Here is a 22,505-nt window from a genome sequence, read left to right on the forward strand (position 1 = left end):
TATGCACCCTTCCTTTAAGAAAAAGTCTCCAGTGAACTCTTCAGTAACCTCATTTTACTTTTTCAAGCACATAAAAATTGAGTTGCAATAAATTAACTTGTATTTGGCATAAGAGAGCATGAGATATAATTGCAACATGAGAACACTCTTTTAATAGAATCTTTTAGATTGCAAGGAAGTTCTTGGAATCATTTATTCAAACAACTGTGTTACACTGGGATCAGCCACAGCAGGTTGATCTGAACTCTGTCAGATTGGGGTTTGAACATCTGTCAGCATGGAGGCTCTACAGTTTCTGGGCAACTTGTTCCAGTGTTTGACTACCCTCATAGTAAAAAAGTGGGGTTTGTGTTCAGGAGAAATTGAATGCATTTTAAGTTGTCCCATTTTCTCTTGTCCTGTCACTGGGCACTGCTGAGAAATTCAGGCTCCCTCATCTTCATTCCCTCCCATCAGGTAATTATTAATACTTAATGGTAAAATTCTCTGGAGCTTTCTCTTCTCCAGGTTGAACAGTCCCAGTTCTCTCAGCCTCTCCTCAAATGACAGATGCTCCTACTCCTCAAATATCTTTGTGGTCCTGCACCACACTCCAGTAAATCATTCTCTCTTGTACTGGGAGCCCAGACTGGACACAGTGCTCCAGATGCATCCACATCAGTGCTGAATAGGGACGAAGGATCACCCCCCTCAGCCTGCAGGTATTGGAATGTTTTTTGATGCTTCTTGAGTTCTGGTTCTGAATAAAACTTCCATTCACTTATTATTAATTTTGGAAGTTTTGTAATTTTTTTTCCCCAGGAAAAACAATGCACAAATTGATATAGTTTTATGTAAAATCCCCCATGTATCTGGTATCTGTCCTTAGGTCCTTGGAAATGTGTGTTCCTGCTCTGGATTGTAAAGCAGTTCTAAAAAACTGCTCAATACAAAAGCAATTATTCTTTCTAAGTAATTAGTACCAAGCTTTAAAATCAATCTTCTGGCTATAATTTGTTTTAGAAGACAGCTCCAAGTTTATGCTAATTATATTACTCACATTCATGTGATAAAAGGCATTAACATGGTGCTTTTACTCTGTGGATTTCCAAAAGGAATAGAAAAGTAAACCCTGAACCTGCAGAGTTTCAGTGCTAAGGATCATGCCTGGTGAGCAGCCTGTTGGCTTTTAACACAATGCTGAACAGATGTAGAATTGAAACCTGTATTTAACAGAAGTTGCCTCACAAATAAAGAAGGGAAGAGACCTGATATTTTCCAGCCAAATCTTAAACTTCTGAGTTACAATCCAATTTAGTAAAAATTTAATTAGTGCTGGTGAGGCAGCTTTGGTGTGGGAAGTCCCACAACTCAACTGTAACTGCACAAGAACTAAGGTTATTTTGAACATGTTCATGAATCAAAGGAGCTGCCTGCTCTGAGCTTTACACAACTGTTGATAGTATGGTTAGACCCAAGTTAATTACATATTATTAAATCCTAACTCCCTTTCAAAAGACTAAACCAACATTATAGAATCAATATTCTCAGCCAATCTATTTTGCTAAATAAATAAATAAATCACATAATCAAAGCTAAATAACATGGGAATATTCAAGAGTAGCAGTTAAATTAGGAATCCTACTTACCGAAAACAAAAATGATGTTTGATTTCCTTAGATCTTCTGAAAAATCTAAAATGAAAATAAAAATTCTTTAGTGGCAAGAGCTACTAATTTTTATGCCAGCTACTTACCACACCAAATTGTGTAACACTCATGCAAGGGGATCTGATTTTACTAGATTTACTTTCTGCTATAAGAATAGATATGCTTTCTCCATTCCAAAAGGAGCTATTATCCACAAGCCTATTAATCTCTCAGTTTCATAGTTGTCATATATGACAAAGACATTTTACCTGAAAATAGACCTTGCAATACACATCAGTTCTTTAAGAAAAGGAAGGAAGAGAGAAGCAGATTCATCTTGATGTAACAATGTGATGCAATGCCTCCTCAGCCACTGCAGTTTCTACTGACCTATTATTACATTATAATTGCTATAGAATCTTGTCCACCTCCCATTTACATTTTATACTCTCTGAAACGAAGTTCTAAATTCCTCTGAGGCCCAAATTCAGCCAAATAATAACCATCTTAGCTGAAATCCAGGCAATACACTCACCAAAACAATGGTGTGTATTACAGCTTTGTCTTTAACAGAAAGCGTATCTTTTGAAAAAGCAATTCCTTCTGGTCTGAGTCCCAGCCATTGCACTGATTTTACAGTCCAGAAGGTGATCTTGCACCATGTGAGCCTGCTGAAATTTTATTATGTCTTTGAGTTAATCACTTACAAGACACATGTGATTTTGTTAACCACATACAAGACACCTCATACAATTTTTGGGGTTGATTTTGTGGTGTGTAGATCTCTTATTACAAAAAATCATTAGCCATGAAAAGTCTTGCTTTATCCTTTTATTCCTCTTAGACTCTACTTTCCAAGGAGACTTTCATAACTGCCAATTTCTGAAAACAACTATGAGATTTGATGTTGATTAACAGTAGTATTTTCTAATAATTTTTTGATCCATTGGCCAAAAGAGTATAGAAACATGTTTTACAAACTTAAAATTTCATTTGAAAGAATTCACATGATAAAAATCCCTTGAGGCATAAACTTCACAATATAACTCACCTGTATTAACTTTACTTTCTAATTAACTATTTAAATAACAGGAAATCAAAGGTTTCAAAATTAAATGGCAATTGACACTGAAAAAGAAACTCACCTCCTGTGCTCTCATAACCAGAAAAACTTGACTGATCCTCCTCCTGTTAATTAAGCAATTGACAAATTGAAATGGATGTTCTGCATAGTTTGCATTTCTTCTTATATCTGCTTATCTGTATATCTTAATATGTATTTCTCTAAGGTCTCAGTTTTAATCTATGTTGAGATATGGTTTACAGTGTCACAGAAATGCTGTTAGTGCTGTTGCAGTTGCTAGAACACGAGCACAGAGAACCCAAGGTATCTTGAGATGATTCAGCGTCCCATATAATGAGTGGAGGTCCTCAGGGTTGGGAATGGAGACTGGTGTTTAACATCATTGTTGGTGACATGGACAGTGGGACCAAGTGCACCTTCAGCAAGTTTGCCAATGACACCAAGCTGTGCTCGAGGGAAGGGATGGCACCAGAGGGACCTGGACGTGCTTGAGAGGTGGGGCCGTGTGAGCCTAATGGAGTTCAGGGCCAAGTACAAGGTACTGCTCCTGTGTCAGGGCAATCCCAAGCAGTTACAGGCTGGATGGAGAACGGATCCAGTGCAGTCCAGGGAAAAAAGACTCGGAGTCATTGGCTCCACATGATCCATCAGTGTGCATGTGCAGCCCAGAAAGCCAACTGTGTCCAGGCTGCCCCAAAGGCAGCGTGGGCAGCAGGCTGAGGGAGCAGATTGCACCTCTCTGCCCTGCCCTCCTGAGACCTCACCTGGGCGCTGCACCTGGCTCTGGGGGCCCAGCACAAGGACAGGGACCTGCTGGAGCCAGTCCAGAGGAGCCCACAAAGATGCTCAGAGGGCTGGAACACCTCTCCTAGGAAGACAGGCTGAGAGAGATGGGGTTGTTCAGCCTGGAGAGGTCTCTGCAGAGACCTTACAGCAGCCTCCCAGAACCTGAAAGGGGCCTGCAAGAGAGCTGGAGAGGGACTATTTCCAAGGAGATAGAGTGACAAGGGGGAATGGCTTTAAACTGAAAGACAGTAGGATTAGATGAGATCTTGGGAAGAAATTCTTCACTGTGAGGACAGAGAGGCACTGGAACATGTTTCCCAGAGATGTTAGAGATGACCCATCCCTGGAAGTGTTCAAGGCCAGGCCAGGCTTGGGGCTTTGAACAACCTGGTCTAGTGCAACATATCCCTGCCTGCTGGGGGTTTGGAGCAAGATGATCTTTAAGGTCCCTTCCAACCCAGGCCATTCTCTGCTGCAATACTGGTTTTGTGAGGAATGGCTCTTCAGTGTCCAAATGCACAATTCCCACATGATAGATAAGCAACCAACGTGCATCCTGAATTTCTTCTGAAGTCACCATGGTATGATCAGCTGTTAATAGTGAGAAAGCAATACTGGAGAAACTTCTAAAAGTGAGCTATAACATAAAGATGACATTGGTCTTTAATCTCAAATGTGTTGACCTTCTGCATGTGACACAAGCTACAAGTTGTTATAAAGGCTGTTGAACTACAAGGAGGGACTACACCAGGGAAATGGGGGATGTAGCATGTTTTGTCTCCTGAGATTTAGCCACTTAAAATTATTTTTTTACTGTATATTACAATCAATGAGAAATTACAAATATTGGCCAGCAAGACTGTCAGAATGGGAATTCTTTATTGTTCTGATAAGTGAGAATTATATATATGCTGGACATATTCTAGATTATAAGGTGTCAATATACCCACACCACCAATGCTTTAGCTTGGTCTGTAAAATATCAATAATAGCATTGACAGTAACACATCCTCATGTGACATCATGACATCATCAGTGCCTAACATCAGCATGAAACATGTTATGTGATGTTATGTGAGTCATCTCAGTAGCATATGGCAGCACAGCTCTCAGAAATAGCCTCCTTTAAATGTGTAGAGCTGCAGGAGGAGATGAAGTGACATGAACTGCAAGGTGACTGGAATGGGTAAACTGCTGCCCACTGTAATTTGCAGGGCTCATGCACTACCCTTGCAGGTTTCTGCTTATATTCCCATCATCACTGAAAATGAAGTACTCTTCATTAGGCTGAAGTACCATTACATTGGTTACACAAATTATTTTCATTTTTTGATTCACAGTAATTCTCAGCCTATTACACTGCAGCAGAAGAACTGCCATTCTTAAAAAAAGAAAGGTGTCATTTTCAAATGAGAAATTATTCTCTTTCCTACATTTCAAGTGACAATATTAACTCTATGTCCATTATTTTTGCATGTAATAATACAATAAAATAATTGACCCTGCAAAGCATATAATGCATAGAAAAGGCTTAATTTTAGATTCTGCTTCTTATAATGCCTTTGAAAGTTTACAGATCAAAATCCTTTTAGGTACTAAGTTTAGAGTAAAATTCCTTTAAAAAACAGGATCAGAATTCCAAGTTTACAATCAAATTAAAGAATTGAAAGCAGCATTACTTCTTTCAAGTTTTGCTGTTGTTCTCCCCTATGACTGCAGAAACTGAATCCAACCAGTTTTTGTGCTAGATGTGCTGTTTGGTTTGAGGTCCCTTGCAAAGAGCGACAGTCTGGCACCCTGTTTAATGCAGTCCCCTTGTGTTTGCATTTGACAGTATTTGACAGAAAGACTCAAAGATTGAGTCTTTTTAGCAAGTAGGTCTCTAAACTGTGAATGGCTTGGCCTGTATCAGGCTGAACACTGCTCTGCCTCCTTACCAGAGCACTTTGGAAAATAACTGTGGGATTTAGCAAGTGATCACATAAGGCAAAGTCCCTCCAGTTAGATAGCAAATGCTGTTTTACACCAGACTGCCATCAGCAATACAGTGATTTAGCAGCAGTCTCTGTACTCTCCGTTTAGCTGTTTCAATGTACTTGAAAGCAAAGAGAGGAAGATTACATCTTGTAATGAGCTCTGAAGAAAGATAGGTAGTCTGTAATTTCATATGCTTTACAGTCAAGTTATATCTCCAAATATTATCTGGAAACATATCCATTAGTGGAGCACAGCTGTCTGTGTAACTACTTAAACAATATAAACAGTGCATTTAAATAATTGCTAATTAGAGAAGTTTGCTGCCTGTAAAGAATCACCTATTTGACATTTGTCTTTAGAGTTGGAAAAAAAAGGCTTTTGACTGCCATTTTACTTGCCGCTTGTGTTGTAATTAGTAAATATCTGACTGGTAGTAGATACTTCATTGGTTAATGACATTTCAGTTACTGTCATTGCTAGATTGTGAGGTAAGTCCACAAAATCACAGAATGATTTGGGTTGGAAGATCATCTAGTTCCAACCCACCTTATTCCTGTAGTAATAAACTATGACAGTAAGTCTCAGCAAATAATAATGGATTGATACAGAATTCTTCAAAAGTTTCAATTTTGCTGCCAATGAATCAGTACTCTTAAGGCATATCAATAAAATAGATTTAATTTTTTAATCTACTGAAGGGACATTTTCTTTATGAGGACTTAGTGACAGCTGTTGTGAATGTCAGTTACCTGATGAAATGAGAAAGCTTTCCTGTTACCCAGTAATAACCTCTGCTCCAGTCCTTGCGTGTTTCAGTTTGGGTTTTGTTTTTTTTTGTTTTACATGGACAAGAGTTCTCCCTTATCACCTCATTGTTGTTTGAATGCTTCTAGAAAAGAGTGGTGAGAAGTGCCTGATACATTTCATTCAGATTTCTAACAGATATAGCCAGAGTTTCTCCTCCAAATTTACCAAAGATGATAAATATCACAGACAGAGGAGAAAAGAGGCAGTAGAATGAGACTGAATTTGAAATACAGCGTGACTGCTGCTTAAAATTATGCTCAATTTTCAAGCTTGAATTTCAGAATGTAAATATTCCAAGGAATGTTTCAGACACAAATTATTTAAACAAATAAAAATTACACATTTCTTTGTTTGTTTTATGCAAGGGCAGTGCTCCCTGGGTATGGATTTTATGAGCCATACCATTAAATTTGATTTATACTTCAAATCAATTTTTCAGCCTGAGCTGCTTTCTGCAAGCTGAGTGTTAAAGTATGCCTCTGTAAAGCAGAGGTGGCTGTGCTCTGATCTTCCCTGCTCCAGAACTAATAAATAAGGTAAGACACAGTAGGAATACCCTCACACTTCAAGGCTTTTTTTCTCCATTGAAAGTCAAATTTTCTTATATACTTCATACTGCTCATCAGAGTGGAGTTATTTGAGTTAAAAAGGACTAAAGAAATTAAGATGAGCATACAGAGCTAATGTTTTTCGAGGTGATTTTTATTTGTTCACAATGCATACAACTGCCAAACCATCAGTGTTCATAATAGCATCTACAGAATTCTGACAGATGAGATCACTGTGATTCCCATTTAATTCCAGGTTTCTAGCAGAGACAAAACTCTGTGCCATGCTCTCTTGTGAGAGAGCTGAGGGAGCTGGGCATGGTCAGCCTTGAGAAGGCAGAGGAGGCACCTAATCAATGTCAGTCAGCGTCTGAAGGGAGGTGCCAGAGGATGGACCAGGCTCTGCTCCGTGCTGCTGAGCAGTGGGACAGGAAGCAACAGGCACAAACTGATGCACAGAAGTTCCACCTTGACTGTGCAGGTGACAAGCACTGGCACAGATTGCCCAGTGAGGTTCTGGAGTCTCCCTCACTGGAGATATTCAAGGGTCATCCTATGCCATGGGCTGTGGGATGACCCTCCTTGAGCAGGGAGGCTGGACCAGATGATTCACTGCAGTCCCTCTTCCCACCTTCCCCAGTCTGTGATTATTCTTTTCTGTGATTCTGTGATTATTCTTTTAAAACAAAACATTATCAATTCTAAAATAATAATAATAATAGAAAATTATACCTATTAGTTAGAGATTAACCCATTTTTAACAGTCAAAAGCCAATATCAAATTATCTAGCTTTTAAATGTGGTTGGGTTTTTTTCAGATTTTGCATCCCTGTTCTTGAAGAACATCAAGAATATCTGTAGGTACTTTAGAGAGGAAAAAGCCAGAATCTGTGTGCTATAGTTTGGGAAGATTTGGTTTTTAACTTCTCTACATATTTATAATTTTAAAAATGCATATGATTAATAATCATGAAAGTGAAAGCAAAATCTATTTAGTTTCATATTTATTTCCAGACACTGGAAAAAATTTCAAAGAAATTACCTCTGAAGGGCAACAAGGTATGCAACCAGAACACCCCTCCCAGGAGGGTAGCAGCAGTTTGCATCATCACAGCACTGTAAGAGTGTTCTGGTAAGCCAAACACCTCATTTGCAATTTTAATATTAATTTGATTTAAAAGGCTGAACTAGAGGGGTCAGCATTATATGTAACTTGAGGAAGAACTGGGGCTTGATTTTTAAATATATTTGTGTTTTAAAGACATTAGAGACATTCAGTAACTATATTATCGATACATAGTTTCTATCACTGACTTTAAAATAGTTCTGTGACATATAGCATTCAGTCAGTTTTCAGTTAGGTCTATATTTATAGAAAGCTCCCAGTGCCTACAAAATTCTTTCTGGAAGTTATCACTATTTTTCCTTTGATATTCTTGTTTTCTGTAAATCACCATCACTCCTTAAATTATTCTTCTCTATGTGGAGCATTTATGCTGTTTGGTGCAATTTCTCCCAGGGACAATTTTTTTTTTTTTTTTTTTTTTTTTTTTTTTTTTTTGTTACATCAAGCCACTGTAGCAGAGAAGTGAGGCCTCCTTGTGTACTTGAACTACAAATGTGGGGCTGCTCAACTCCTGTTTTAGATAGCTGACAACAATCCTACTGAATGGGTCCCTCACACCAGACACCTCAGCACTCTGTGCAGAACCTCTCTGCCCTGAGAGCTGTCTTCTGAGAGGTGAAAGTCAGTCATTTGGGTTTTTTGTTGTTAATGGTTTGGTTTGGGGTTTTTTTTAAATGTATGTGCATTTTGTGCTTTTTTGGGGTTTTTTAAACTTAAGATGAGAAAGGCTTTTCTGCAGGCCTGTCTCAACTCAGTTTTCAAAAAGAAAAAGATCTTGGCATGGAGAAGGACAAGAATAGAGTGTTGCAAATAAATCCCCAAACCCAGTGTGCAACCTCAGATCCTATGATTTGCTGCTATTCAGATAAAAATTGACAATTGTGTTCAAATTTTACCTCTCAAAGGCCTTCTCTGCTTAACATTTCACAAGCATATTCAAGGTTTACTATAGCATCTATTTATCTATTATTAGGCAGTTCTGTAGCTTTCAACTTCTGCAGTATTTCTAAAGGACTTCTGTGTTAAGAAGGAATTGAACTATCTGAAGAAACAGTCCACAGATTTGAGATGCACTCCTGTGAAGGAGTTGTAAAACTAGGCCACTTTTCACTCTTTATGACTGGTATTTAAGCCCAAAATGACTAACATTGACTGCACAATCCTGGGATACATAAGGAGTAAAAAACCAAGTAGGAAACATATGGCTTTCTGAAAATACATAGGGGATTTTTTTTTTTTTTTGTTTTCCAGTGTACCCAGAGAAACCACTTTTCTGCTTTGATACAATACAAATAAGTGATTTTAAGAGCAGTTTTGTATCCCATAGAGTAAAACAGCATCTTTGCAATCACTGCAGTTTTATATGTGTATGTAAAAATATACAGGATGTACTCTGACAGTGGTTCAGAAAGATAAAAGAAATAAAAAGGCACTTCCTTCTGCAGTGTTTTAAAATATAGGAATTGTTACAACAAATGTTTTCAAGAAAGGGTTTTGGTATCTGTCTTTAGGGATGCTGGGCTACGTGAACAAAACCAATCCACAGCCCTGAGTGAGGCCTCTAAATCTAGGAGGCAGAATGGGTTTAAAATACACCTTTACATTTCTTTATTAACTTTTGGTAGAAGAGGAAAAGTTCTGCTGTGGATCCTATCTGCATCAACTGTGTGGGATACCTGATATTCCCTAAGAATTATGCAAGTTCTCTGGACTGTAAAGGTAGAGCTGATAAATTTAGCTGGGAAGTTATATTTTGTCTATGAAGCATAAAGCCTCACCATGCCAGGGGAAGGGCAAGCTGGTGTGAGGAAAGAAGGGGCAGTATCCTACTGCTACTGCCTACAGCAATGATGGTGAGACACTGTAAATTGTAATGCTTTTACTACAGACACTTCCTCAAGCCACAGAGAAGGACTTCACAATTTACTGCAGAATTATTCAGTGAAGCATAAATGCAGCACCTCTTGAAGAATAATGTTGTCACTGTTGTTTAACTCTCCAGTAACTCACTTGAGCTCACCACCATTTTAACTGAATCCTTATGCCCTGTACTGCCCACCAGAGCTGCAGGCAGCAACTTTGGGTTCAAAACTAGGAAAGAATTGGAACGCAAAGACTTCAACTAACCTTGGCAGTTTAGCCTCCCCTAATATAAGTATCACCAGAAAGTAAGTTCAAATAACACCTGTGAAAGAAGAAGCAAACAATTGCTTCTGGCATTTTGCATAAGAAAGTGCAGGTTGACTCTTTGGTTATTTTTTGCCCATTTTGCCATGGTTTGCATGGGGGAAAATAAAGCCGGAGACTTTCCAACACGTGCCTTTATTACAGTGTGCAATGGTGATTTGAAAGAGAAAAAATTCTTTGCATTTACAAAATTATTTCAAAGCACCAAAATACACATGGTTTGAGCTTATTCAGGAAACATTTTGTAAGGCAAACTGTAGTACTTTGTTTCTGGAACTGTTTTTTTTTTGAAGCATTTAATAGGATAGTTTCCATGGCAATGTGAACTGAACAGATTGTTCACTGACTTCAGTACATTTCTATTAAACATCTTTTCTCTGTAGTTAGGCCTGCCTTTCCAGCTCTTTCATGTCTTTGGATGCTTATTAATTTCGCCTTTTTGCAGATATCCTTAAACTAGACTGGACTCCACCTTTGACAAAAAACAAGTGTTGAGAGAAGAGAGTTTTACAACCATTCTCTGAGTATCCTCTCTTTTCTATCCCATATTCCTGTTTTAATCAGTTTCTCTGTATAACCAGAATCTGTAATTCAAATTGATACCACTTTCTATCAGCAAAAGAGAAATGGACACTGCAGAAATGTTCAGCATTAAAAGCCCAAATGGCTTCTGGTTACTCTTGGTCATTTTATTAAGACCTGTAATGTTTAATGCTGCACAGCATATAGGAATAAAACTGCTGTTACACCAGAAGTTCCTTATGTTCTCAAGTGAAAAGAAAGCACATGATTAATATATGACATTCTAATCTGACTCCTTGAAGAGTTTAATTAATGTTTATCTGATTTTGAAAGTCTGAATGAAAATTTCTCCTGCTAATGAAGGTGTGCAGTTTGCTTTCTGTAGTATTCTAATCCTAACCCCAAAGTATTGTGTCTGAAGGGTTAAATAAACTTCTTGGACTGAATCTTCAGAGTAGGGAAAAGGGAGTCAAAACAAAGTGACAACTGATAGGAAACACAGTAAATGGAGGGAAATGGTCTTTGGTTTAATCCACAGAGCTTTAGTTAAATGAGGCTTTCACTTTGCTCATGCCCATCAGTTTTATTAATATTTGTGTTCTGCCTCTGCATTGAAAAGACTCTCAGGAACTTTTCATTATGTCTCTTGAATATTTAAGTTTCAAGCTATGCTAATCAGTCAGGCTGGAAATATTATTATAGTCTTGGTAGCAGTGGAATCTGTTTTGCATCAATTCACTAGAAGCTTTTCTCCTGCTCTCTAAAGCCTGGATTCCTCAGTGCTTTGGACAGGAAACTACACCAAGCTGCAAAATGAATTGTAACTACATGGCAAAAACTTCTAATTGAGAGCCTGTTTCCTCTTTTCCTCTTGTTAGAATGAGTAAGTGTCTTTCAGAGCTTTTTTCCTCCACTTGATTTTGGTTTTGCTTGTGAATTTTTCAAGTGAGCTGTCACATTTCTAATTATAAAACATTCTGAATTTGCAGCAAAGAGTGGGTTATTCAATTTATTTCATTGAGTTGATTGCTTGTCATTACTGAACAGAAAACCTTTTTTTTTTTTTTTTAAATCTACATTTCCTAGGTCTTTGATACATTTGTGGGGGGGCAAAAAAAAAAACAACTCGCAATCTTTTCTTTGCACTAATGCATTTATCTAATTGCATTTATCTAATTGAATCAGTAAATGCAGCATGACACTGCATGGAAATCTCTCAGTTAAGAACTGGTAACTCCCTGAAAGGCACAAAAATGCATTTCCATGTTTTGTGGATGTGAGGGTGGTGAGGCGCTGGAACAGGTTGTCCACAGAAACCGTGGATGTCTCATCTCTGGAAGCATTCAAGGCCAGGGTGAGTCAGTCTCTGAGCAACCTGGCCTAGTGGAAGGTGTTCCTGCCCATGGCAGGGAAGCTGGAACTAAATGATCTTTAACATCCCTTCCAACCCAAACCATTCTATGAAATTTGTGACTTCCTGTTCCAAATATTACTAGAGGCTAAGTATATTTTTGAGGCTTTTACTTGAAGTTGACCTGATTTTCACATTTCCCAAATTCTAAAGTTCTGTTAGTGCTTGTAGAGGATTGTATCCATTCTCCAGTTGCCTGACAGTGTGTTTTAACTTTTTCTTTAATTACTCTAAATATTCATCAGGCTAGTTAAGGTTCTCCTGAAAGGCTTGTTTTCATGAGAAAATAATTGGATGCTCTTTTCTTCTGAAACTCTTTGACAGGATTCACTGATGCCAATTCTTCAGTACTCCCTTTTGCCTGAATGCACTTGAAATAAACCAAATGGCAGGTTTCTACTAAAAATCCAATTGTTAAAAATAAAAACTTTCTGATCTCTAGAAACAAGGGCATTATATTGGTAGTCTCTCTGGCAAAGCTGAGAAATTGAATAGCAAGTAAAAATGAACACAGTGAGCATTAAAAATATTTATCACACTTGAGAGTATTCCAGCAGCAAAGAACCATCCTCATTAAACCAGACACTAGCCACCACAGCAAGTTCTGCAAATTGGGAATACTCTTTAAAGTTGTAGCACTCAAAAATGCCTGGCCCAAAATATATTCCTGAAGTCTTAATATGGATTAAAATATCTGAAACTGACCATGTTACTTTGCTTTTATGTTATCCAATCAAGTCATGAGTAATGTAATCATCATTCCAGAAAAGGCTGTAGAGATTGCTAAGACAAGAACCTTGGCTGGTTCTTCCATAAGTCATTCTCAATGAGAGGTACTATCTCCTTCATTTATTTACTTATTTCTGTTTTTCAGAAGAATGTATTTCTAAGTAATTCTAAAAACTAATATTATTCCTTTCATAATACAGGATCTCACAGATCTGAGACAAAACCAGAAAAATAGTTATTAATGATTTGGAGAAAAAACATGGGTTTTAAATTTTTTTAAAGGGTATTTCCCTCCTGCTTTTCAGTGCTGTAGAGACTTAGTGATGATTACAAGTGTTCTAGTTCTTGAAGTCTTCATGCATAGCCAGTAGAAAAGAATCAGCTTACTTTTAATTTAGTTACATAAAGTTAATTGAACCATCATTTATAACATGTACAATTTAAAGCTCAAGCTTTCTCTGCGTTGTTTTAAATTCAATTTCCCCTGCAAACTCTTCCAGAAAAGCCAGATCTTAATCTGGACTAGTGTTGCTTTGCACTGTCCCAAGGAGAGGTACCAGGTGTTTCTGGGAGTACTTGGCACTCCCACATGAGCCAAGGACTCCATCAGCGCCTGGAGCCGCAGCACTCCATGTCCTTGCTCCTGCCTACCTGTAGGAGACATTATTCTGGAAGAACTAATGTACATCTGAACAACTCAGATGCTTTTTTGGTTTAGTTTACACTGGAGATTTTCCTGGCTCATTCCAAGAATGAGAAAATGCAAAAGTATCTGTGTTAGGTCCATTTCAGCTGCACAAAGGCACCCATTGCCAGCTGTGGCTTTGTCTTCTGTGTGACCCCCAACTGCTCTTGTTCAGTGACTACCAAGATGTTCCCCTAAAATTCAGCCATTTTTAGCAGCTCAGCTGTGTAAGGTTGCTTGGAAACCAGCCTTCTTCTCCCCCACGTTCTCATGACAGATTTCCTATGCAATAACATCACTGCATGACACATTTGTATCCAGACACACATTCTTTTTCCACTTGAGATTCTCTGAGTAAAGGTTGTTGATGCTTCACACAATTCGTAAACAGCATGTGGTAAATCACTGGAGAATTAAATCACTGCCACAGTCAAAATGAGCTCAAGTTTTGAATGTGAGCAGTTCCTCACTCCTGAATTTAGTTATTGATCTTTCCATCCTGAGAGTAATTTCTCATTTTGTTTTTCAGACCAGGCAGCTAGGTGGTATTATGAATTCATGGTAATATCCACTCCCTTTTTTGCTTCTGTATATAATACTTGCTACCATAATTTCAAATTGGTTGCAATTGCTTTCTCCTGTAGATTTTCTTAATATTTGTACAAAGCATTTAATATAAACTGTGTGTACATTTATATATTAGTAATAGAAATATTTATTTTTTTAAATGTTGCAAAAAAGTATCAAGATACCAACTTGCAGTTAAAGTCAGTTGGTGTCAGCCACTTCATATTCATATAGCTGTCCCTGATTGATGGGTTGTTAGCACTGTTTTAGCTTCATTTCTCCTTCTTTGTTAACAGTATTGCACTCTTGCCAGAGTGGCAATGTGTTAGTTTAACAAAATAATGAGAAAAGCTAACTGCAACATCTGGCAGAAGGAATATTTGCCATAGACAAAAACAATAAGGTCCCATCATAGTGTTGTTCAATCTCATGTGAGAATCACATGCATTCAAAACTGCAGTGCTTTTATGGATGGTGTAATGTATCAGCAGTGAACTATATAGTTTGAAATTATTATGATATCAGTATAATTTTCACGTTTCCATTAATTTTATTTTATTTTGTAACTATAAAACTTGTGAATATTATGTAAACATTATGAACCAAGAGTATTATTTCTTTAGTGTATGTACTCTTCCAAAAGAACCTATTTTAAATGTCATTAAAATGCAAAATTTAACATCAAAATAGCCAAACATAATATAAATATAGATTCTGCTTTATTGGCCTAAAACCCCTAAATAATAAAGTGTAGTACAAAGATAATGTGAAATTTAGAAGTTTCCTGGACATAGAACATTTTAAGAAGAGTTTATGAAAGAATGTGATTTAAAAAGGGATGTGAAGACAGAGACAAGCTGCCTTCCTGAAAAACAGCCAAGCTGAAATAACTGAGCCAAAAAGAACAGTAAAGGGATCTAAAAATTAAAATAAATGAATGGAGCTAGAACATATAATATTTTGCAGGTGAGGATAAAGTGTTGCATTGAATACTGTGATAGAAAAGCAATGAATGATCCAATCATAATGAAAATTCAGTTTTGTTGGCCCTCATTTTGTCACTAGCTTTGAAATGTCACAAGAAAAGATATCTTTTGCAAGTAATGAGAAAAGAGGTGAGAACATTTGCAACTGCATTTTGTTGAATGACAACAGAAACACAAATTAGCATTCTGTGCCAAGCTGCTTACAAATCTAGAGAGATGTTTGTGGTATTCACAAAGAAAATACAAGCAGAGTCATTCAAAAGTGGAAGACAGGAAGCAAAACATACAAAACCACCACCCTTAAGTATGGTGGTGTGATAGACAGATGGCTTTCTTTCTTTCTTCTTTTTTTTTTTTTTTTTTTAATTCTAAGGCATTCTCTTAATGCTTATCCACAGCACAGTAACAAGCCCACAACTCTTATCCTTAGCACAGCATCCAAGCCTCAGGAACCTCCCATGCTTCAGTTTGTGCCCATTGCCTCTTGTCCAGTCACTGAGCACCAGAAAAAGCCTGGAACCATTTTCTCTGCATCCTCCCTTCAGACTTCTGTACACTTTGATGAGGTGCTCCTGAGCCTTCTCTTTTCCAGACTGAACACTCAGGTCTCTCAGCCCTTCCTTGTAAGAGAGATGGCCCAGTCCCTTAATTATCTTAGTGGTCCTTTGCTGGATTCTTTTAAGTATCTCCATATCCTATATTACCAAATCCACAACTGAACAGTATTCCAGGTGTGACCTTACCAATGTGGATGTGAAAATTATAGGGGAAAGATATACATAACTTCACCCCCCCTCCCCGAGGATTCTTCCTATATACAAAGAAAACTTTTATCAAAATTTAGTTTTTAGATGTGGATTGGACAGATTCAGTAGAAAGGCTGATTTCAACATACTGTATATCTTTGTTGTTTTTTTATTCTTAAAAACATTTCTTCATAGGGAGAATGTTTGATTTGGCTGTAGTTATATTTCACACTTCTTATAATTTCATACTGCTCTTTGGAAAGGTTTTACTTCTTTTTAAATATACAGCAGATTTACAGTGCATTTTAGCAATTCTATTTGTCACATTTGCCAACGTTTTAAAATTTATGGAGGAAACTCAGCAATGCACAGTAATGGAAGATACAGGGTCTTAATACTACAATAATATTAATTCTTTTTTCCTAACAGAAAGCCAACATCTGTGTATCATGAATTTACTTATGTTGCACTTAAGAATCCATTTGCCCTATCCTTTAAGTGCCATCACTTTGCTTAGACAAATTTTATAGCACAGTATACACATAAACTAGAAAACTGTCTAGAGAGAAGCCATATATACAGAAAATTACCTGGTCTTCAAAGTCAAATTCTGTATAAACAGCATCTCCAGAATCCATAATCAGACTGCAATCAAGTTCATTTGGCCCTAAAATAGGAAAGAAAATTAGAATTCAGAAATGCATTGAAAACTTTCACTTAATGTGGTAGAACATTATAATATTTCCAATTGTCTGTATCTGTGCAAAAACTGTGATCTAAGGAACCAACCATTCAGGTTTGCTGGAGTGCCCAGGTGAATGGTATTTCATTAGCAAAGCCTTCAAAATATCCATAAAAGTTACTGCAGATCTTAATAAGGAAGGGCTGTGCTGAATGGTGAATTGTTTTAGCTTGATTGCATATTTATTGGGCAGGGTGTTCTGCATGCCACGACTTGCAATTTTAAATTTCCGCACTCAAGGGGGAATACAAAGCAGTTTAAGAAAGAGAAAGGAAATACTGATTTCTGATTAGCAGATAAGGGTCCTTGAGTGGTGTGGCTAGGGGACCAAAGCAGCATGCTTCCAGCAGCAATTTCCATCCTCTTCTACCCCTTCCCAAGGGGTCTGTGTGGCTCTGCCCCTTCTCCTTGTCATCTTCCTGTGGCAGAACCAGGAAGAATGCAGTCTCTTTCACTTGGGATGACAAAATCCTGTTGCTGAGAAGCCTTGACCTGCCTGAGCTTTACAGTTTAGCTTCAACTGAACTGCTGAAGGTGCAGGACAACAGAAACTGAGCTTGATATTTCAATAAGCCATGTAAGGAAGGAATCATTGCTAAAGCACAATGGGAGGATAAACCACCAATAATGTTTCTATATAAACATAGGAAGGCTGTAACATGGTCACCATATTCTGGCAGTGTCACCCCATTCAGATTATCTCAGTCCTGGGCAATAAATAAGGAAATGTTCTCCTGAGTCCTCCAGATGGTGCAGCTCTAAACCAAATACTGCACATATTCTAAACACATAAAACTGTCAATAGGCGTGAGGCTATAGAAGTCACTTTCACAGTATTAGTAAAATGAGAATAACAAAAATATTGTAATGATACACAGAAACCTAAAAATCATAACCAGCTAGCCACAGATGACTCCAACCACTCACATCATGTGGGCAGCAACAGGTAACACCAGAGGAAGTGTCAGCTGTGTTTTGTTTGGTCTCCTCGTGTCCTCAGTGAAACAAGATCACTGATGGAGAAAACAACTCCTCCTTCCTGGGTTACAGGTGTCTCTGCCTGGTATGATGCTCCTGCAAGCACTGGCACTGAGGGTACATAGTTTTAAGCCTATTGCTGACCTGGAGTTGTTTTCTCACCATGAGAGTTGTTTGTATGGGTGGCTTGCTGTAACAAGCACTATCAATAACAGATTTTGCAGTTCAATTTGTGCCAGATGCATTTATATATTATCTGGGTTTGCTTGCTTTAGAAGTTTGCATAGTAATAATCTGTGTGGGTGGTGAAGTAAATATCCCTGACAGAGAGAATAGAAGAGAGGAGCTGGATGTCATGATGACCAAAAACTGTAACTGCATGGTACAAATGATGATTCCAGGGTGTCTTAGTTCGCAATCCTTATCACAATAACTGCCAAATTAATCTTCAATTTCACTTTCTGGACTACCAGAGAAACCAGGGAAAGACCTGCATCTACCATCTGATGGTGATTTTGTTTTGCTTCCTCACTCCACTGCCCCCATCCCCAATGCTCATGTATAGTTTTTCAGATTGCTACAGAGAAATTACAGAAAGGAATTATACTCCTGGTATGTCACACATACACACACAGCATGTTTTCTGGCATGTACACTTTATGGTCTTTTGAAAATAACTTTCTCTAAAAGATATATGCAAGGAAATAGATTTCCAGCTGCTGAAAGAATCTTTTGATTTATCTTACACAGCTGACATCTCACTCTTAACACCGTGTCATTGTTGATAATATAATTTAACTAAGTCTCAGTTGTCACTGGCACTGGCCTACTCTGACACATCAATCACTGCTAAAGGCACTTGTTGGCACTTTATTAAAGGCACTTGATTAACTGTCACTTAACTACCAAGAGCAGTACATATTCTTAGCTAGAAACGTTAGTATGAAATATGGTGCTGCAAACTTAAATGTGAAGGTCATGCTGAAAATGAATACTCATACATAATGTATCTTAAGTGATAAAAGCCATAATGGCTATACAATTTTAATATGGTCAAGCATCTTAAAGCCTTTTTCCCTTGAATTAGAATACTGGTGTCCTTGGAAAAGCATAGCTTCTTCCTAGGGTATATTCAAGAAAAACTGAAAATCGGTCTTTTCTTTCATGCTTTAATGAAAACTAACAAACCCCATAACCATCCATCTATCACTGAACAATGCTCAGACTTCTTTACCCTTCTCAAATTGCCTAAAGACAAACCCATGAGAAATGAATTGAAGCAAATGGCTACTCCCAAGACAAGATAAAGTAATTAAGGGACATATCAGAGTTCTTGCGATATCCCTGGTGCAGCATGAGTAGTTTGCTATGCTCCAGCTCAGTTCGTTGTTGGAGGGAGCATATTTTGCTAAGGTTGGACTAAATCTTCCTCTAACAGGTCTTGCAGGGGACAACAATGAGCTCACTAACTATGGCTTGTAGGCAGGCAGCAGAGGCACAGCAGGGAGCCCCTTGGCAAGGTACTGGCAGTCGGGAATCCTGCTCTAGGCAGATCTCCAGACAAGGCTAAAGCCAAAAGGAGAGCCTTGGAAAGTGCATAATTCAAAACTTGGCTCAGGTTTTCTAAATGTGAGTTTAAATCAGCAACATTTTACATAAAACCTGTGGCAACGTTTATCTATCAAAGGTGAAATGCACAATGTCATTTTAAGGAAAAGAGTTTGGAAGCAAACATGCCCTGCTGCTTTCAGTGAGACTGCAGGCTGCACATCTCATGTCTGACAACAGAACAGTTGATCATAAATAACTTTTATTGCCTTTTCTGAGCATTTTCCTTTGCTAAGTTGGTACCATGAGACCTAGGCTATAAAAACAATTCACACTTGTCAATTAGGAGGAAAGGCTTACAGTCTGATTTGTCTTAATTCCTTCAAAAGGGTGTTCCATTCCACCAAATAATCTCTTGGCTCAAATAAGCTCTTGGTTAACTTGAAGCCTTCCTGTGCTTATATGAACCTTTAGGAAGTGATCTGAGTAACTTTATCAATTGCAAAAGGGGAAACTCAAGTTAAAAATTTAAGAAAGCCCATGAAAGTTCAACTGCCATGGAGAAATAACTTGCCAGCATGCGATCTGAAAAGGTACCCTTAGGGCTTAAAATATGTTTCCTTGATTGCTTGAATAAAGTTAAGGAAAGGGACACCTGGTCACTTTCATGTGCCCTGTGTTTTCCTTAGAGGAAAAAAGAGAGGATTTTATTAGGTGCAGTACTGCACAATTAAAAAGTAAGGCAGTTGAAAGTTTTTATTAAATCCCCATTAACTGAATCATCAGGTCTCTGGGGAGGAACAGGCTGAAATGCAATCCCCTTTTTTGCCATGTTTTATGTCTTGACACTGAAGGCGTCTTTCATAAAAACTTGTCTTGAGAGGAATCCAAGAGGATCCAGTGACACAGCACAGAGGACAAGGTTAATTAAAGGTGGCTGCAGTTGTACAAGGATGTGCTGACAGGTGCTACCCCTGCCAAGTCTGACAGTCAGGGACAGAGGGTGCATGGCTGTGCTCAGTCACTTCCTTCACCATGAGGCTGCATTTCATGTTTTATGCTGTATTTTCCATAATGTTTGCTGCTCCTAAGCTGAATTGCACAATATTGATCATGGAAAGCTGAGAGTGTGGCTGTCATAGGCAGGTGTGTAATTCCTACCACAGAGATGCAGCCCAAAGCCCAGGGGATCATGGCTGTAAAGTCTCTGGTCCTATAAAAGACTTCAGTGTTTTAAGCCGGGGATCGTGGCACTTTCTCTGAAAATGTGTTCATCCTTAAGTTGTCACAAATGCAAATGTCAAGCATTGCTTTTTCACAGTTCACTAAATTAATTTATACAATGAAAATAGACTGTACTGATCTGTCTAAATTTATCTGCAGCTGACTTCACTTCCCATCACAAGGTAGCTATGACCCATCATGCAAATTAATTAAGTCTGCTCCTTGGACCATTTGTGTTTAGCAAATCAGCTAATGAATTTCCAATCTTTGCTTAAATACATTACTTATTTTGAATCCTGCTAGCAATTCTATTCAGTATGGTTCATTGGCTCAAATATGCTCATACTCATATTTTAACAATGATGGTATTCACACAGTTCAGCACTGACTGTCATGAAAGCAATCTAAGCCTATCTCATGAAACATACTGCTTCTCTTAATAACAAGTTTAAACTCAATAAAATAAACGCGTCTTTTTATGTTATGGAACATGCTCTAAAGCACCATCTAATAACTCAATTAATACATATTGCATATAAGCATTTGGGCAAGACAAATGCTTAGAAGATAAATTTCAAGTGGAATATTATAGAAATAATTTGTTGAAGCACTGATTAGCATTAGAATGATTACATTTTAATTTTCCTCTCAGTAAGATGCTTCTAATACAAATTTTATTGCAACCTTACACTGTTGAGTTTCACGACAGGTTGTTGCTCTTGGCAACAGTCTTAATATGTTGTAGAAGGCAACAATGAGAAAATTGTATTTTTATCTATAAACATTTTAGTTGTTTTCTTTTGGTACGTATTGTTACAAAGTTGATTACAACTGGATTTTACAGGTATAACATGAATTAGATTGATGTGGAGGCATGAAAATATTAGAAATACTGTGTTTATGTTTGCTACAAGGAACTACAGTATACTGCAATATAACTAATAAGATTAGAAGACAAGAAGTGAGATCAAGACATGCTGGAATTGCAACATCTGGAAATTAAACACCTGATCTCATAAAAACCTTCATAGAACCCTCAAATCTTCTTATTACTATTAGTGCTCAAAGTAGGCACTAATTAGGTGAATGTGGCATGGCATCTGCTCATGGCTACCCAATTATTTTGGTGAGGGATTTATTAAATAGATCAGACTTTTGAGGAACTGACTGGAACTCATCCAGAATCACGAACAGTTTGTGCAAATTGCTTAGCTCTTGTCAAGCTGTTTGTCAGAGCTTGCACCTTTATGACACTTCTTTCCTCTTCCTCCTGTCCAGAATTTAAATCAGTTAGGGAATCCAGAGGAAATTATCAACACAATGTTGTACAATGGGAATGCCATTTTAGGTTTGTGATCAACCTGTTGCCTCTATGAATAAGGCTAAGCACAAAATAAATAAGTGTGCCATCTAACAGAGAAAGAAAGTCATCTTTATTCTTGTGCCTCTTATCTGAAGGGTGGCCACTAGAATCCTGTGGGCTTTTTAGCTGATGCACTTCTTATAATTCTCATCATTGTCCCCAGCCCCAGCTCCCCTTGCATTCACTGCCCTCGCCCTCCCCACCTCGGTACTTCATCTTTATCTCATTTAGAACATTATCCAAAACTTCTTTTTGTGTGCTGGTTCAGAAGGCATTAATGACATCATCTACATATGTAACCCTAGTAGTTGATTTGAAAAACAACCAGGGATGCCATTGTAAAAGGAAGAAGTTGTGAAGTTACTAAGGAACACTCTTCTGCTGCCCTCAAGCAAAACATTTCTGACAGATGTTACATATTTTCAGTGCTTTGATTTTTAGCTTCAATTCTTTTGCAGTCCTTTGTCTCTCAAAGGTTTTACTTTGAAGATATTCAAGCCTCAGTAAGCATAAATAATAAATAAACAAATAAATAAAATCCCCAAACACTTGACTTATATTCACACACCAATTATTAGGTAGGAAGTACGATCATTAATCTCACAGGACTGATTTTCTGGTGAACACCAAGGTATCACTGGAACTGAAACAGCTAACAACTGAAATTGAAAACTTACATGATTTTTGTATTAATAGTATAGCTTAGTGGACTTGCCACAGTATTTCAAGGCTAACTTGCAGATAAACTGCAAGCTGTTGGATAAGCTATATGAAGTTTCCAAATATAAAGAGATTTTTGTCCCTGATTGGGAAAATGTTTTAGGTCGGTCAAGATTGCTACAGTACCCATATCCAAACTTG

General features: G+C 37.8%; 1 protein-coding gene across 2 annotated transcripts in view; it reads right to left on the reverse strand.

Moving 5' to 3' along the window:
* The window catches only part of AK5 (adenylate kinase 5), an 83,698-nt gene that overhangs the window by 21,454 nt on the left and 39,739 nt on the right, over positions 1-22,505 (reverse strand). For both annotated transcript variants that reach the window (XM_058809077.1, XM_058809076.1), the window contains exons 8-10: positions 16,380-16,456; positions 2,774-2,816; positions 1,629-1,673 (exon numbers count right to left, since the gene is read on the reverse strand). In XM_058809077.1, coding sequence (XP_058665060.1) covers positions 1,629-1,673; positions 2,774-2,816; positions 16,380-16,456 — 165 coding nt within the window. The remainder of the gene's footprint in view (positions 1-1,628; positions 1,674-2,773; positions 2,817-16,379; positions 16,457-22,505) is intronic.

Source organism: Ammospiza caudacuta, chromosome 7, assembly GCF_027887145.1.
Source record: "Ammospiza caudacuta isolate bAmmCau1 chromosome 7, bAmmCau1.pri, whole genome shotgun sequence".
In the NCBI taxonomy this organism is placed as follows: Eukaryota; Metazoa; Chordata; class Aves; order Passeriformes; family Passerellidae; genus Ammospiza; species Ammospiza caudacuta.